Source organism: Marmota monax, unplaced genomic scaffold (assembly GCF_021218885.2).
Source record: "Marmota monax isolate L192 unplaced genomic scaffold, Marmota_monax_Labrador192_F-V1.1 WCK01_AAM20220418_F8-fsc00191, whole genome shotgun sequence".
In the NCBI taxonomy this organism is placed as follows: Eukaryota; Metazoa; Chordata; class Mammalia; order Rodentia; family Sciuridae; genus Marmota; species Marmota monax.
In genome coordinates this window covers 1,714,722-1,732,594 of record NW_026693537.1, presented here as the reverse complement: position 1 = coordinate 1,732,594, position 17,873 = coordinate 1,714,722, and the positions used below count along the sequence as shown (strand labels likewise).

The 17,873-nt window shown below is 38.7% G+C and overlaps 1 protein-coding gene across 6 annotated transcripts in view; it reads right to left on the bottom strand.

Annotated features, from left to right (window-relative positions):
- Pkhd1 (PKHD1 ciliary IPT domain containing fibrocystin/polyductin) overlaps window positions 1-17,873 on the bottom strand; it is a 420,823-nt gene that overhangs the window by 239,021 nt on the left and 163,929 nt on the right. For all 6 annotated transcript variants that reach the window (XM_046458594.2, XM_046458595.2, XM_046458599.2 and 3 more), the window contains 4 exons: window positions 16,482-16,538; window positions 16,055-16,185; window positions 6,183-6,295; window positions 2,213-2,318 (listed from right to left, as the gene is read on the bottom strand). In XM_046458594.2, coding sequence (XP_046314550.1) covers window positions 2,213-2,318; window positions 6,183-6,295; window positions 16,055-16,185; window positions 16,482-16,538 — 407 coding nt within the window. The remainder of the gene's footprint in view (window positions 1-2,212; window positions 2,319-6,182; window positions 6,296-16,054; window positions 16,186-16,481; window positions 16,539-17,873) is intronic.

The following is a 17,873-nucleotide window of genomic DNA, read 5'->3' as shown; positions in this document are numbered from 1 at the left end:
ACTATTATCTCTGACCCTCCACCCCTAAGTAAGTGTTAATTGTTTCACCTCTGTAGCCTTCCCTATTTTGGATATTTAGTTGAGGAAAATAACATAGGGCGCCTTTTTTTCTGTTATTGACTTTTATCATTTAGCATAATGTTTTCAAGGTCTATTCATATGACAGCATATGTAAGTACTTCACTTCTTTTTCTGGGTGAAGCATTTTCCATGGCATGAATCTGTCACACTTTATCCATCTGTCCACTGATAAACATTTGGGTTGTTTCTGTCCTTTGGCTATTATGAATAATGATACTGCTATAAACATTTGGATACAAGTTTCCGTTTGTACATATTTTTTAAATTTTTTTTCTTAGGTATATTCCTAGGACTGTAATTCATGAGTTATATGGTAACTTTATTTTATTTATTTATTTAATCATTTAAGAATCTACCAGAATATTTCCTAAAGAGACTGGAGCATTTTAAACTCCCAACATTCTTTTGCATGAGGCGCACTGGTTGTCCAAATGCCATTTGTTGGAAAGACTGTTACTGTTACTGTCCTCGTTGAGTGGTCTAAACATCATTCATCAAAATTCATTTGATCATAAACCTAGGGGCTTATTTCTAGACTCTCAACTGTATTCCACTGCTTGGTTTTTCTACTTTTGTTCCCTTACCTGTCTTGATTATCATCACTTTGTAGTAAGTTTTCAAGTGGGGAAGAATAAATCTTGATTCTTTACTCAGGATTATTTTGGAGATAATTACTTTCTAAATTCCCTGCCATCATGCTTTTTATTTCGTTTTCTTTATTTTTCCTCATAAGAGTGAAGTTCCAAAGACCTTCTTATTATTTGAACTCTTTGACTAACCAAACTTAAGTGCACAAGAGCTCAATCTGTATGGGCCTATTTTTTCTTTCACAGGATTAGAATTCCTGATGGCAGACCCTTAAAAAATAAAATAAAATAAAAAATAAAAACTATCTTCAATAAATGTCTTTTAATTGTCTTGTTTCATTGGAGATGTCCTCAAGGACAGGGAGCACAGACTGTAAACCTGTGTGTCTAGTAAACTTTTCATCCTTTATGGGAGAGAAAGTGTTTCATAAAATTAAATGACAACAGGCCGGGTGTGGTGGTGGCAAATGTCTGTAATCCCAGAGACTCAAGAGGCTGAGGCAGAGGGATTGCAAGTTCAAAGCCAGGCTCAGCAAAAGCAAGGTACTAAGCAACTCAGTGAGACCCTGTCTCTAAATAAGATACAAAATAGGGTTGGGGAGGTGGCTCAGTGGTCCAGTGCCCTTGAGTTCAACCCCGGGTACTCCCCCGCCCCCCCACGAAAGAAATGAAAACAAACTACCAAAAGCAAGTGGTAGTCTTCCAGTTATTCCCATTAATGATGTATTTTTGAGCTTTCCTTATTTACAAGTATCTCCTTCTTGTTGGATATATAAAATAAATATTTGACTTTAATTGTGAGCTAATTATATGATTTTATTTTATTTCATGAATGTGCTATAAACATTTTTTTCATTTATATATCTTTGGCTTCAGATTTCTAAGACCAGATTTCAGAGACCAAATGTATGCAATTCATACAGCATCAACGCCACCCTGTATAGTTTTATATGTTGCTAATAGCATTGAACATACAAAGTGTCTTCTTAAAAAAATCATTGTGATAATAAAACATAAATGATTAAACATGAAGAATTTATTGATTAAAGTAAGGATGGCAGCTTGAGCTGGAATTGTGTTCTCATGATGAGCCATGCTTCTTCCTAAGACTGGTATAGGCATTATTCAGGATATTAGAGTATCCGGTGTGCAACAACGTATCTGGACTGTGTACCTGCTTGTGCTACTAAGCAACTATGTGACATTGACAAATTTTATATTTTATACTTTGATTTATTATCTGCAAGTAGGTATGGGAAAGGAAGAATGGATGGACCTCTAAAATCCCTAATTCATCCTGGTTATTAAATCCTATTTTCTATTGGGGTTGCTGAAAAGTCCCATAGAGAAAATGACCTAACTCTAGATGACCGACAAGACTTTGTTCATTCAACTACTCCACACACACCTCTGATGCTATTGGTGTTGTGACGTGTCAGTGCCACCCTCACCAATAAATCATCCCATTCATTAGAAATATGTAATAAACTGTCAGAATAAAATAAGAAACAGTTTTAGTTTTTCAAAAAGCTAATGAAACTTACCTGGGCACCACCTGCACTTCCCCAAACCATGAAGTTTTGGAGCACAGTGGGGCCAGAATCATTGTCCCAAGGTGGCTGAAACTTAGGATATACAAAGAGACCATACCTACAAAGTGAAACAAAGAATAAAACTAAGCCAATTGCTATTTTCTAATTTCCTAATTTTTCACCTTGGAATTACAAAAGTTTTATGTGTTTTTATTTTTTTAAATGATACATAATAATTGTTTGTTTTCTGTTTATTCATTTTTTGTTGTTGTTTTCATTTGCTTCTTTGTTTGGGTACTAGGGGTTGAACCCCGGAGCATTCAACTACTAACCCTATCTCAAGAACTTTTTATTTTTATTTTAAGATAGGGCCTTGCTCAGTTGCTTATGGCCTTACTAAATTGCTGAGGCTGGCCTTAAATTTGAGATCCTCCTGCCTCAGCCTCCAGAGTCTCTGGGATTACTAATACAGAATAATTGTACATATTTATAGAATTCATGTGATCCTTCTATTCATGTACACGTTATGTAATGTTCATATAGGGTAAGTATGTCTACCTCCTCAAACATAATTTCTTCATGATGAGAATATGCAAAATCTTTTCTTCTTGATTTTTTGAAATATACATTACATTATCATTATCTGTAGCTAGCTCTCCCACAACAAAAAGAAGGTGACATGGCACATTTAGTACCTAGGTCCAAAATATGTGGTAACTCTACCACAATTCTGTTGCATCTCTGTAGTAGAGAATATCCAATCAGAATGTATGGCACCATATAAGGGAGGCAACAGGGCTAACAGGTATGGGGAGGACTAACACAGGGTATATGAAGCAATGCCCTGCTGTGCTGGGGGTCAGCCTTTAGTTATGAGCCTGCTGGGCCAGTGCCAGCACCAATAAACACGGCTTCCTGCTGAAAGCCCTGGTATCCTGTCTCTCTGTGCAAGAATCCTACAACACAGCCAGGCCTGCTGTATAACAGAATACCACAACTTATTTCTCCTGACTATAACTTGGTACTTGATCCTTCTCTCTCTGCTCTCCTTAGACTCTGCTAACCTCTGTTCGACTCTCAATTTAAGTGAGATAAACTTTTTAGAATCCACATATAAGTAAGATCCTGGGGTCCTTGTCTTTCAGAGTCTGGTTTATTTCACTCAACATAATGTCTTCCGGCTTCATTCATATTGTCACAAATGACAGTATTTGACATTTTCTTAGAGCTTAAAATATTCCTCTGTGTATGTGTACCACATTTTCCTTTTCATCACTTGATAGACACATGGATTCTATTTCTTTGTTATTACAAATAGTGCTAAAATGAACATGAGAGTACAGATGTCTCTTCAACAGACTGATTTCATTTTTTTTTGATACATACACAGTAGTGAAATTGATGGATCATGTGGTAGTTCCATTTTTAATTTTTTGAGGGCTCCTCAGAGTGTTTATCCACACATTATATTCCCACCAATACTGTACAAGCTTTTCTCTTTCTCCACATCCTATCCAATACTTACCTTTTGTCTTTCTGATTATCTCTCTTCTAACAACTATGAAGTGTTATCACGCTGTGATTTTGATTTGCCTTTCCCTGATGATTGGTGATTTTAAGAATTTTTTGTTTCATATATTTCTTGGTCACTTGCATGACTTCTTTGGAAAAAAAAAATGTCAATTTAGTTCTATTGCCCCCACCCCTATTTTTGCTATTGAAGCATTTGCCTTATATATTCTGAATATGAATCCCTCATCAGACATAAAAGTAGTAAATATGAGTGAGTGGAGATCACTAAGCCTGTGAACCTCCTCTCTGTCACTGCTCATCCCTCAGCCTTTCCAATCTGTTGCCTCTGGGGCCTGCATCTTAACAAAATGCAGCCTATAGGTTCCTTGTTATTCTGTCAACCCCTCTGAATTCACCCTTCTTACATGAGTGGATACTGGCCTTTGTAATCCTTTCACCTTTTGTTCTTTCTGGAATGCCTGACCATCACTGTTCTCTGGGTAGGGATACTTTCTTCCCTCACATTCCAGAACTTCCCAGAGCTGCTGGATAAAATCTTCTTGGTCATAATGATAATTTCAACAGCATGTACTACTCCCCGCCTCAACTGGCATCTCAACATTGCTAAGCAATTGTTCATGATCCTTATTCTATTCATCTTATCATTTAACATCATAGTTGCATTACTAAAATTATTGTCATAATTATTTATAGCTATCAAGTATCAAGTTGCTATTACATTTCAGGTGCTCTCCTCAATGTATCACATAAATCATTTCTAATTTTCATACCAAACTTTCTTTTTAAAAAATTTTTTTAGTTGTAGATGGACACAATACCTTTATTTATTTTTATGTCATGCTGAGGATCAAACCCAGTGCCTCACATGTGCTGGGGTAAACACTCTACCACTGAGCCACAAGCCCAACCCCTCACACTGAACTTTCAATGCAGATTTGTGCCTATTTTACAAATAAGGTATCTGACTTAAAAAAAAAAAAGTGAATCTACTGGGAGTAGAGTTAAGGGATTTGAATCAGAATCTGATTCTAAAAGACAGCATTTTTCATGTTTCTCAAATTCTCTCCCCCACCTGTTTCCCAAGTCCTTGCTCTTAGAAGGCCTTTCTGTCTACATAACAAAGACTTAACAAGTTTTTTCTTCTTTTAAAAGGAGCAAGTCAGGGGCCCAGCCTCTTCTCCAAGACTATTTTCTCCATTGGGGTCCTGAGTCAGACTCACCAGCTTCCTATGATCTTTGCATCACCAATTGCTTCAATCTCTTGGAAGTTTAATTGCTCTGTCTGTAGAATTCTCTCCAGGTACAACAGGTACAGTCTGACCTGCTGCCTTCTCAAGTGACTTCTTCCTTCCCCTCACCACCAAATTTTCATGATCCAAAATGCTTACACAATTACAGTAGCTAAGACAAGCATGTACTGTAAGTGTTCATGAACAGATGAATGAATGGAGAAAATGTGTACACGCTGACAGTGGAATATTATATGGCTTTTAAAGAGAAAAGAATCCCCCATTTGTGTCAGTGTAGATAAACCTAGAGGATGCTATGCTGGACAAGGTTAATAACACTGTTAGTGGTAATGAATATGCTTGTAGCATAGATTTGACATTGGTTTCATGGGTGTATACTTCTCTTCAAATTTATTAAGTTGTACACACTACATATATGCAGCTTTTTGTACACCAATCACACTTCAATAATGTGATTTAAAAAAAATAAATTGGCAACATTAAATAAGAATATATAATGGTCAAGCAATCCGGGTAATGGGCCCCATCAAAGTCTTTTTCATAAGTAAAGACCATGAGACTTTGCTTATGAAAGTAAGTAAAATGTTGGGAACATTCTAGTCAACCCCTTTGTCCCAGAGGAAAAATGGAAGGTGGGGATGAACCCAGAGGGGTGTTACTGGAAGGATTAAAACTCAAAAACTAAAGAACCAAGCCAAGAGCCTTAACACTATGTTATCTGTTATCTATGTTAAACAGTATCTATTTAACATAGATTTTGACCAATTGCTTTGGTGCTTTTTCAATGCCTGTTTAAAATAAATTTTGGTCAATGATCATAATCAAAAATCATATAGGCCCTCAGGCTAGCACACCAACAAGGGTTTTCTGCTATCAATCTCCCCTCTATTGTGGGAGTGCTCTGTCTTATTTTCTTATCTAAGTAAATCCTACTCCATTCACTCTTCTCTTCTGTTATTGTACATGGATTGTATTCCTCAAATTTGTGAGAAAAGAACCCAGAAAGCAGTCGGTGAGGCCTATGGCCTGCACAAACCCCATCCACCAACAGAAGCAGGGAATATAGTCTCATCTCAAAACTCCAGTTTCAGCATCACCAAATATCAAATGAAAATGTCAAATGTTTTTCCCTTGTGTGAGTGTCCCAAAGAAAAATGCTAAATCACAAGCATTTCACATTTGAATTTTCCCAAAGTTACCTTGTACAAGAATGTGCAATGTTCCGAGTGAATGACAGGAGTGGAGCTTGCGATGTTTGGCTGGTCACAAGATGAAAAAAGTATCCATAGCCAGCAGCACACACTCTGTTCCCCTACAGAAATTATGAATAATTTTTTTTAAACTGAAATATATTCCACATATGTTGAGGTTGCTGAAAAAGAAAAAACTGTTTATTTGCAATGATTCTACATTTTTATACACTTTGCGTTAACATACTGAAACGCTTGTGGATTTATTTTTCCCCCTCAGGATCAAAATCTTTCCCACTCCCTTTCCTCCAGGCAGCTCACCTAGATCATAATTTGCACACTTCAAGAACTAGCATCTTTTATTGTCTACCTTTTAAGTTTGCACAGCGAGAGGGTTACATGTGACACTTAATCTGAGCCTCTCCTCTATGATATACACAAAGATACACAGTCAATGGTTTGGCTCTGAGCAGAAGGCCAAATGATTGAGTTAGCCATGCTTGAGTTTGAGACATGGTGGTGGAGTTCAAGTACAAGCCAAATCTCCTCAATGCCCTCTTGTGCTGCTTAAATTATTAAATCATCTTAATATTTCTTTATAGGATTTGCTATCAACATAATTTAGTGTCTTTTATATTTTCACATAAAATCTAAATTCTCTATTGGACCATTGAGTTTGGGAATCTAATTTTGCACAAACTAAACATAATGAGATTATTTTTATAAATTCTAAGAAGTTTCTATAACATGTTCGTAGCTATGTAATACCGTGTAAGATAGCTAAGAAAATTGACTTTCTAAAAGGTTTGATAGTGCACACAGATGTATTTTACTTGGCTTACCCAATGTTTCCAAATTTTTTATTCTATTTCCATCATTTTAAAATTAGGAGACAATATAAAAAATCAGACTTTTAGCTTTTCTGAATCCAAATTCCTGTGGTGTGGTCCAGGATCAGCTGGAGATAAGAAGGACCCACCTTCTTGGCCATGGATTATCTTTCTGTACTCCCCACCCTTCTGGTTTTATATATTTATGATGCTTTTCCCTAGACCCTGTACACTTTTGAATTTGCAACCTCTAAACTCCAAGCACTAAAATAACTGGCATGTTGGCTATTCCATGGACGTTTCTATTGACCCTTTTTCTGAATTGCTTCTGAGCCCTGCCAGTGGCAGATGCTCACATCTCAGAAGAGTCTATCCTCTCTTTCTTCTCCCCAACATCAGGGAGACAGAACTCTGATTAAAAACCAGGGACCCCATCAGACTACTGCACTAGGGTGACACTGTGGATGGGAAGAATAAAGGCCATCGATGGAGTTGCTGGACTGCTTCCTATGTCACTGTACACATATGCGCCCCCAGCCTGAGAGCCTGTCTGAGGCCAAGATGTTCATGTCTAATGAGGGAATCCAAGTTAAGAACAGCTTGCTCATCCTGTTGCAGGCTACACTTTTTCCACCCTAATACAGCGAGTCTCAGAGGCTCCCACATGGTTCATCCTGACCTTATCAAGGTTTGACACAGTTGGGGTGGTGTGGGGCAAAGAACGCCCAGGGTGTCCTCCCTATAAGTAACTCAGTCTCAACAGCACACAATGCAGGGCTTGGAACATTCATCCTGAACACGGATCAGGACACAGAAAAGAAAAATGGGGATAAGGAAGGATTGTAACACCATTGACCCAGCAAGGCATTAAACACCATTCTGTAAACAACACTTCTGTGGAATTCCTGCCTCTGTGCTGGGCTCAGTGGCATCTACACTATGCACACCCTCCTAAAACCACTTTGGTTTTTTGTTTGTTGGTTGGTACTGGGGATTGTATCCTGGGGTGCTTAACCACTGAGTCACATCCAAGCTCTTTTACTTTTTTGTTTTGAGACAGGGTCTTGCTAAGTTGCTGAGACTGACTGTGAACTTTGGATCCTCCTGCCTCAGCCTCCAGAGCCACTGGGATTATAGGCATGTGCCACTGTGCCAGGCTAGAACCACTTCTTAAACTTTAATGTGTAGTAGTGTAAAGTTGTCAGATTTAGCAAACAAAAACAGAATTCAGCTGGGCATGGTAGCACACACCTGTAATCCCAGCGACTTGGGAGGCTGAGGCAGGAGAATTTGCAAATTCAAACCAGCCTCAGCATCTTGGCAAGGCACTTAGCAACTAAGCAAGACTCTGTCTCTAAATAAAATACAAAAAAAAAAAAAAAGGCTGGGGATGTGGCCCATTGGGTAAGCCCTTCAATCCCCTATAACAAAACAAAACAAAACACAGAATTGCCAGAGAAATTTGAATTCCATATTATTTAAATACCCAGAAATTGGAATATAAGTATATTCTAATCATGATACAGAAGATACATATACTAAAAACTTGTTTGTTGCATATCTGTAATTTAAATTTGGCCAGGTATGCTGTATTTTCTCTGGGAACCCTAACGTGAGGGTATGCAAGAGAAAGATTTCTAGGCCCTACCACCCAACATTCCAGTTTAGCAGATGGTAGCATGATGAAGAGATGGGGACACAGGTGCCCTCTTAATCACAAGATGCTCTGATGGTTGTGATGTATGTGATCTTTGACCCCGTTTTGAGAATGACTTTCCTAGAGATGACTGAGAGAGCAACAATGTACTGTGTAGTTACTCATCCTAGAAGATGTTCAAAGAGGAGAGAGACACTGGAAAAGATCACTTCTTGGTGATTTTGCCATAAGAAACTCACTACAAATAGAAATCACTGCTGAAAACTGAAGGAGGAAAGAAACCTAGAAAATCAGTGGGAATCTGTTACTAGACCCTAAGCAAAAAGAATGTCCAGTTCTGTGCAAGTTACATTTCAGTTCAATTTGAAACTTAGATGTATTTTTATATTTTCTGAAAGAAGTTATTACAAAGTACAATGATAATACTCACCTTAAATAAAGATTTATAGAGAAGCCATTTTAGTCCAGTTGCCAGATTCAAGTGTCTCATTGATTTTCACAATTCTGTGAGGTATATATTATGATTACAAGTGTAACAGAAAAGAAACCCACACTCAGGAATGCTGGGTAACTTCCCCAAAGTCAGAGAGTAAATAATTGCCAAAACCAACTCCAAGTCAAAATGGGAAATGATAGAAACAGTGGCCTAGAGTAGATCTGTAAACAACACTTCTGTGCAATTCAGAAGAGGGTAAAATATACACAGCAGAGCAGAAAGCAGAGTCTGGTGACCAGGCTGGGAGGAAGGGGCATTTGCTGTGGCCTTCCAATTATGAGCACAGCATATGAAACATGTTCTCTGCAAAAATTGGTGTTTTTGTGGGCATTAACAGAACACAAATGAACTGTACAAGTAAGTCAATTCTTTGAGGTGTGTATCTATTCTCACCATAAAGACAGTAGTCTAGCCCTTCAGACACAAGGTTACCTGGTAAACAGGACTAGGGTAAGTGATATTGCTACATAAATACATATTTCTCCAAAATTAGAGAATGCTTTTCAGGTCAAATTTAGCTAAGGAGTTTCTCTTTCCACACCCAAAATCCAGACAATATAGAATCCCTTCCACCGTCATCACATAGAAAAGAAACATGCTTAGCTCAGAGTGCAGAGAGAGACTTGAAGGAAAGGATGTGTGACATTTCCCAAAGGTAGGCTGGGAATAGATGTGACATTTTGATGCACATTATTCTGGGATTCCAGAACTCTCCTTCTCCATAACATCCTCATTCCCTTTAAGTAATATTTTATTGACTGTAACACATAAACAAAATAACAACTTTAGGTCTTACTACTAAAGGTGTCTCTTTGACCCTGAGTGACCCACTGGTAGTCATGATGTAGCAGCACCCTTGACAGAAGGGGAGCTTGAAGACCCTGCTCCTCTCTGGATGTGTCACACATTCCACAAGGAACACACACACATACACACATGTACACATAGCCAAGCACAGCCCCTGTGGGGAAAAAATCTGAAATAGGATTTTTTACATTTATTTTTTCCATTTTGGTCAGGATTCTGGGGATTGAATCCCAAGCCTCCAATATACAGGGCAAGCAATCTGTCTCTGAGCTGCATCACCAGCCATTTCTATTTTTTATTTTGAGACAGTGTCTCCCTCAGGTTAACAAGCAGGCCTCAAATCTGTGATCTTCCTTACTCAGCATCTTCAGCAGCTGGGATTACATGTATGCAACATCCAACAATGCACTATTTCTAAATAACATGCACTATTTCTAAACCAGTACTCTTCAGTTCCCTGACTCCTGTCAGGAGGGACTAACATCCCAATCCCAGGAGGGCTTCAGGCTCTGGTGGAATATGAGGCAGAACCAGAGCTCACCCTGAGGCTGGAAGTCAGATGAGCAGGCGGCCAGGTGAGGGGAACCAGCTCACGTCAATGCAGCCATCATGCTGTTACTGAACTTTTGCTTGTTGTTCACTGTGGGCCCCGGAAGTTCTCCTATCCTGGGTATTAGTAGAAAGACAGCCATTCTTTATGGTTTTTACTCAGTTGCAGAATAGTTGTTTTTTTTTCCCCCTCTGTGGACTAATTGACCCATTCTCACTGCACTTCATTATTTTGATTCTGAGCACTTCTCCATCTTCCAGAGGTCATTTACAGTACTTGTCACAGGTCTCACCACGTGGTATTCAGCAAAAGTGGATTTTGGATATCAACGATATTCAGTTGAATTACTATTCAAGATGCTAACATGACTTCAGGGATCCAGGGTCCTCGCTAAGCCTTCATTGATCTTAGTTTATTGCAGAACTTGTCAACCAAAGATAATTTCATTCCTCAGAGAGCATTTGGAACTCTCTGGAGACATTTTTGATTGTTACAACTCAGAAGGTGGAGGAAAGTGCTATCTGCAGTAAGTAGAAATCAAAGATAGTGCATCACAGAGGACAGCATCCATCACAAAGGATCACCTGGACCAAATATCAGCACTGCCAGAGCCGAGAAACTGTATAGTCTTCAATCTACACTGGATCCATGAAAATAATCCATACCTACTTTCCAGTAGCCCATCTCTAAATTTTGATGGAATTCCATATTTCCAACTTAAGCATGAAGATATTATCAGTTATAAAATCAATGCTTTAAAAATAGTCCTAATGAAGTGGGTATTTATATGTTTTTAAGCAATCAAATCTGGCCTTATGCATGTCAAAAGTACATTTAGTAATATTAAATCAGCTATCTCAATTCTTCCCTATGCACAAAACAGAGTATGCACTAATGAGTTTCAAGCCCATGAAGAATCTTTGTCTCTGAATGGGCAAATATAAATGCCCAGTATATTTCTTTGATCCTCATCAATATGCAAGAAATGCCATAGCTCTTGTTCCCAATCATGATTAACTACTAAAACCTTTCCCTTCAGAATAATTGTGAAGCCCCACCTTCAAGAAAACCTGTGCATAGTGTCCAGATCCCTATCACACAAGTGATCACACCAAGACCCACACCTGTGATCCTCAGGCCAGAGAGAGAGGTTTCTTAAACCCACCTTTTCTGAAAGTATATAATGAGAACTGTACCCTGAAGGCTAAAGTTGATGATCTCACTTGGATATACACTTCTACTTCATTACCAATGAAATGACAGTTCATTACCAAGACTTTATGAAAAGGGGAAAGTTTTCAACATTTCAAAAATATAGTCCATGGCTTGTAACTCTTTTCATCACCAATGCCAGCACCAGTGCTCAGAAAGCATGCATTTTTAGCTAATGGCTGGATTTGTTGACTCATCTGCCCTAATGCCATTAGCGTTTATGGAATATTTGCATGATCACATATAAACACTTTCCAGGTGCATTGTTAGGTGGGCAGGAGATTGCAACTGTGGTCCTCTATCAGTCGATAAGTCTCACTTTTCTCATAAAAGAAGCACATCGACAGTCAGATCACATTTCTTCCCAGCCCTTTTACTCTCAATTCCAATTGGGTATGCTACAAACGATTCATGAGGAAACCACATATTTATGCAGGCAGCCAACGGCTTGCGGGGAAGGGTTTAAGGCAAGCAGGGAATTTTGTGTGGAAATCAATTCTTTGCGGAAGTCAATGTATTATGGACATTCAAGCAAGAGAAATTCCAGAGAGAAATTAACTGCCCAAGTAAGCCAGCTCCTTGAGGTGTGCATCTATAGTCACAAGAAAAAAGTCAGTTAACCCTTCAGGCAGCTCTTAAATATGCATTACCTATTGAGTGGAGAGAGCTCGAGAACTGAAGTTGGGCCTTTAAACACAGAATTCCTTACAAAATTGATTCACAAACCAGAACAAATTCCCCTCAAATTAAATGGTGTCTCCAAAGGGCTCTTCTTCAGGATTTTCCCACAGACTTTCCTAAACAGGAGTCTGCTCAGAGAGAATTTCCAACATCTACATAAACATGGGAGACTCTGATGCTCTGGACATGAGCTGTCTCTTGTATCTGAAAGCAAAGACTGTCCAGCCTGAGAAGATGGGGACAGTTTCCCATAGGTTACACCTTCCAGCAAGATGGAGCCTCTGGACAGATACAAGCAATGCTTGTGAAAGGAGCCACAGACACCAATGCTGAGGGAAGACAGACTGGGCATGAAGTTTGCCAAGAAACCATGGCAATGTGTAGAAGAACTGCCACCTTTTTCTAGAAAGCACCTCAAAGGCCTATAAAGGAGTGTACAAAGGAATCCCATAAGGCCCTGGGAGACTCCAACAGGATATAGCACGTGAGTCCTCATGGGTAAAAAGGTGTAGGACTCAGAGTTTGCTTTTCAGAGAAACTGAAGCTGGAGAAGCTGCAGCCTGCACAGGGACACAGCAGACCATCTGCGGATGTGTAAACTAAATGGAGATACTGCACTTGAAATTCCTTTCTACCATGCAGAGTAGAAGGTGAGGGAACTGTAAAGGTGGCTGACTGGAAGCCAGGGTGAATTCCTTACACTGTGACTGAGAGAAAGGTCCAAGGCTCTGGGTCAGGACAACTGAGGAATAATATAAATCCACAAACTATTGCATAGACTTAAGATCTCTTCTCCTGCCTGTCAGGTCAGAGATTTCAAGGGAAGACTCATGCACATGGAGAGAGAAAGTTTAGGCTCCTGGGAATGCTGCCAAGACACAAAGCCTAGGCCACCTTCTTGATGTCTAAATAAAGGCTTTTGTTTAGTTCACAGTATCATACCAGTGTAATGTGCTGGTTTTGATATTGTTCCATGACCAGGTGGTAGTTACGCTATCACTGGTAGAAACTAGGTGATGGGCATATAGAAACTCTCTTATATTTTTGCAATTTTTCTAAGTTTGAAGTTATTTCAAAAATTTAAAGTTTAAAATAACAAAGACAGTCTGAATTAAACATACTAATCCACTGATACACAGGCTTATATACATTCTCTCAAGGGGCAATTTGGTCCTGAACCAGTCACATAGCTAAACGAAAACCACTACCCATGAAACAGCTCCTCTTTCTGTTCCACACACTACAGATATATACACACAAACACACATATACATATTACTATCGTTGTTGTCTCATACCCCTTTGCAATAAAACTACATTTCTAGAATATATTCTTCAGAGTACTTTGTGTATCATCCAGAAAAGAAAACCTCAACAAACACTAACTTATCACTTGCTCAATAACTGAAATGACCTTCAATGACCCTCAAGGTCCAATGAAGTTTATAATTCTCATGCTTTTATATTTATGCCCTGTTGGGAGTCGCCCAGGCTCCAAAGACTAACTTCCCCATAGCCCAAGAAGAGCCTTCCAATGGTGAGCCCTGCTGGCTCACATGATCCTTACCCACCAATCAGAGCCCTGCTGGCTCACATGATCCTTACCCACCAATCAGAGCCATGCTGGCTCACATGATCCTTACCCACCAATCATAACCCTGCTGGCTCACATGATCCTTACCCACCAATCAGAGCCCTGCTGGCTCACCTGATCCTAACCACCAATCAGACTAGTCCTGCTGGCTCACCTGATCCTTACCCTCTAATCAAAAAGCACCCCATGACAACTGTCAAACCACCCCTGGCTCTATAAATATGCAGAGCTGTTCCTCAATAAACGGGCATTTGCTCTGACGACAAGCCTTGTTCGTTCTTTCATGCTCAGTTAACACCCTTGTCTTCAGTGATGGCACAGTCCAGACAATAGAACACAGAAGATACAGCATATTAGAAAGCCAGCAACCTGGCTGAAAAATTGGGCTGGACTTGGAAAGATTTAATACTGACAGATGAGTCCAACAGGATCTAAATGCTGTCACTGGTTAAACTTCTATTTCTCAATCATCAAAATGATTTTTAAATTTTAGATTTGATTCTTTACTTTCCTCAGCTGAGTAACCTTCAGCTGAATAACCCCTGATAAAAGTTGTGCTTACCCATTCAGTCCTCCTTAGTCATCTGCATGAGAAACAAATAGCTTATTGTGAACTCAATTCTTTTAAATTTTTTAATTGGCACATTATAATTATACATAATAGTGAGATTCATTGTGCCATATTCACACATGTACATAACATAATTTGACCTATCTCACTCCCTCCGTTCCCTCCCCTCCAGTTTTTCCACAGGGGATCATTCTATAGGTCAGTCTATAAAGGCTTAGGAGACCCACCAGCTCTTCAGATGGTTCTCTGGCTCACAGCAACTATAGGCAGGTTGATACTTCTTCCTATCAGTAGTGGCCAAGAGACCTGCCTGGGAGAAAGTGTACTTCCTACACAGTGAGGCAAGGACATCTCAGCCTCACTCTGAAAGATGAGCTGGGCAATCTCAAGGGTTTCCTTCCTCTAGGCATTTCAAGGTAGTCAAGAAAGTACAGGAATACATGGTTCTTTAGACCCCAAGCTTGCTGTGCAACAAGCCTTGTAGTGACCAACAAGTTAAATGCAATTTGTCTAGAATTTGGTTTCTTACGATGCATGCAGTTCTGCTTCCTTTCCTCGCTGGCATATTAGCCACCCCTATTAGGCGCCTAAAATGGTGTGTAAATGCTGTGCTTGGAATAAGCACAATTAAGAGTCTAAGGAGGACTGAACTGGTAACCACAACTTTCATCAGAGTTATTCAGCTGAAGGTAATTAAAAACAGATGCTTGGTGAGAAACATGCTCATCCTCGGAGTTCCTCAGAAGCTTGGCAGAATTGTCATGGCACAGAAGATGCTCAGAGCAGTGTCCTGGAATACCATGGCCCTGCCCTCTTGCATAGACAGTGGAGGGGACAAAGTCACTGGGAAGGAAGAAATTAAGTGATCTTCCACTATTCTGAGGCAATCCCTCACTCACAGTTCTATGATTAAACTGTACACAGAAAGACTAATGTTATAAAGTTGTTAAAAAGTTGCCAAGAGAAATTAATGTTAACTTGCACCAAGTAAGTGGGGTTAAAAAAAAAAAAGATGTATGCCTCATCCTCCTGAAATCTGACATGATCTCATACACCTCCTTATTCAATTTTGAACACGCTTAAAAGGCAACAATATGGTCACATTTAACATAGCAAAATAGTAAACATGTTGGTATTGGAAGCAATTGGTATTGGAATCAAGAGAGATAAAAATCAGCATTCACAGTGGATAATTCAGAGAGATCATATGCTTTGCATTAATCTGAATGACTATAAAATAATCAATATCTCCATTGTTATGTTCTATATAAATATTGCTCCAAAGAGTTCTTTATAGGAGTCCTGAGAAAATGATTAAATTTATTCTGAAGTGCTTGTCTAACAAATAAAAGCATAAATTAATTTATTGATATTAATGTAGAGCAAGCAAATATTTCAAATCATATGTTGCTACTCTAGTGAGCTTTTGGAGTAAATTGTGTGCCCTTAGCTCTAACCCTTCTGGGGGAGATGAAGCTCTTACCTCTATAACATTGGTGGGACTACGGATATAGATGCCGGATGGTGTCAACATTTCAGGACTGGAGAGGCCTTCAGCACCAGAAACACTGATGATCACATTGTTTCTTATCATATTTCCCTGTTCTGACCAGTCTAATTTCAAAAAAGATAAATCAAACCCAGGGAATTCACAAACACAATCAAAATTTGCACAGCTCAACACTGGATTTTACTAATAATATTAGAGTCCACAAAATGTACTCTATATGTAGATATATGTCTATTTGTAGATACAAATATAGATACATCTTTAGAAAACATTTAGTATGCTGAATAAATTGGAGACATCTAACATTTTGCCATCAGGTCTGTGTATAAAATATATAACAATTGAAAATGGATTGTAATAGATTTATAACAGACTTAAAAAATCAACTTATATATTTTACCATTTTTTCTTCCAGGAATCGTTTCCCAGGAGATATAGCTCATCCCCATGTACGTCCCTGAGAACAAAAAACCATATCAATTCAGCATATTTGATGCCACTCAGGAAAACATGGGACACTGCAACCTATTTTCACTTGGGGTATTGGTTGTTCTAATTTTATTTTTATGTTTTTATCTATGAACCATATAAAGAAATATAAATAGTATGAACATGTTAGTTCTAGAGTATTATGGATCAGAAGTTTACTTTAAGTAAAAAGAAAAGCAGAGTAATTTGTCTTCTATTTCACTACTTTGGAGACTGACTGTCTCTATTGTCAAATGCAGACACAACCTGTGTCAGTATAGTCTCAGCCCTAGATGTTCAAATTGACCACCAACAATCCACAGGTCCCCTACTCCCCTGAAGGATCTGGAATGTCCTGGAGGAGTGAAAAGGATGGTACCAGGGACCCTCAAACCCAGTGAGATAGAGAGGAAGAGAACAGAGGAATATGCCTGGGTCATGACACGTAGAGAAAGATTCATCACTTAAGCCATATCAACAGGGAACAGCTCAACAGAACCCTGTCCACGTCATTTCACAGGTCTGTGTTTGCAAACTTGCAACAAGATAGACTACTTTATATAGAATGTGTTAACAAATACTTTAATTTCCTCATTATAATACACTAGATGTCAAGAGCCTATAATTCATAATATCCAAGGAGATTTCCTCCTGTGGGCTTGCTTTATTGCCTGATTAATGTCCATTACATATCATTGGGATCTCTTCCTGAATTTCTGCTGAAGGTGTCACCCTTCCTTTTACACAGACAAAAATAAAAATAAAGAAATCCAATGTTGGTTAGTTTCACTTCTCTTGGACTCCCTTTTTATAACCAAAAGATTTTTCTGCACCTGAGCATCTCCAATATTCTTAGCTCTGTGCCTTTTAGAGCTGGAGTTTGTTTTAAAGCAAGTTTATAAGATCCATATTTCCTCACTAAACAGTTTCTCTCTCAGGATTAGAACCTTTGCAGCTTTCATCTCAACAGCTGTTCTTAAATGAAACGTATATTTTCCCACTGATCATATCACAGAGTTAAATACAAAACACTATTTAACAAATACAGTTTAATCTAACTTTCAGTGAAAATCTCTGATTTGCTTTTTTATTCTGATACAACTAGACTCTTTTGCTCATTAATTCATACATTTCTTTCAACCGATGGACCTACAATGCACTAGTGGTTATGCTAAGTACTAAGACGAGGATGTCCTCATGGAATCTGGTAGTAAAATGACATTAATCAGATAGTCACAAATGTGACATATAATTTTAAATTGATGACTGTTGATTGGTGTTTAAAGAGCTTAACAGAAGCACTGAACTTAGGGGTTTGGGGGGC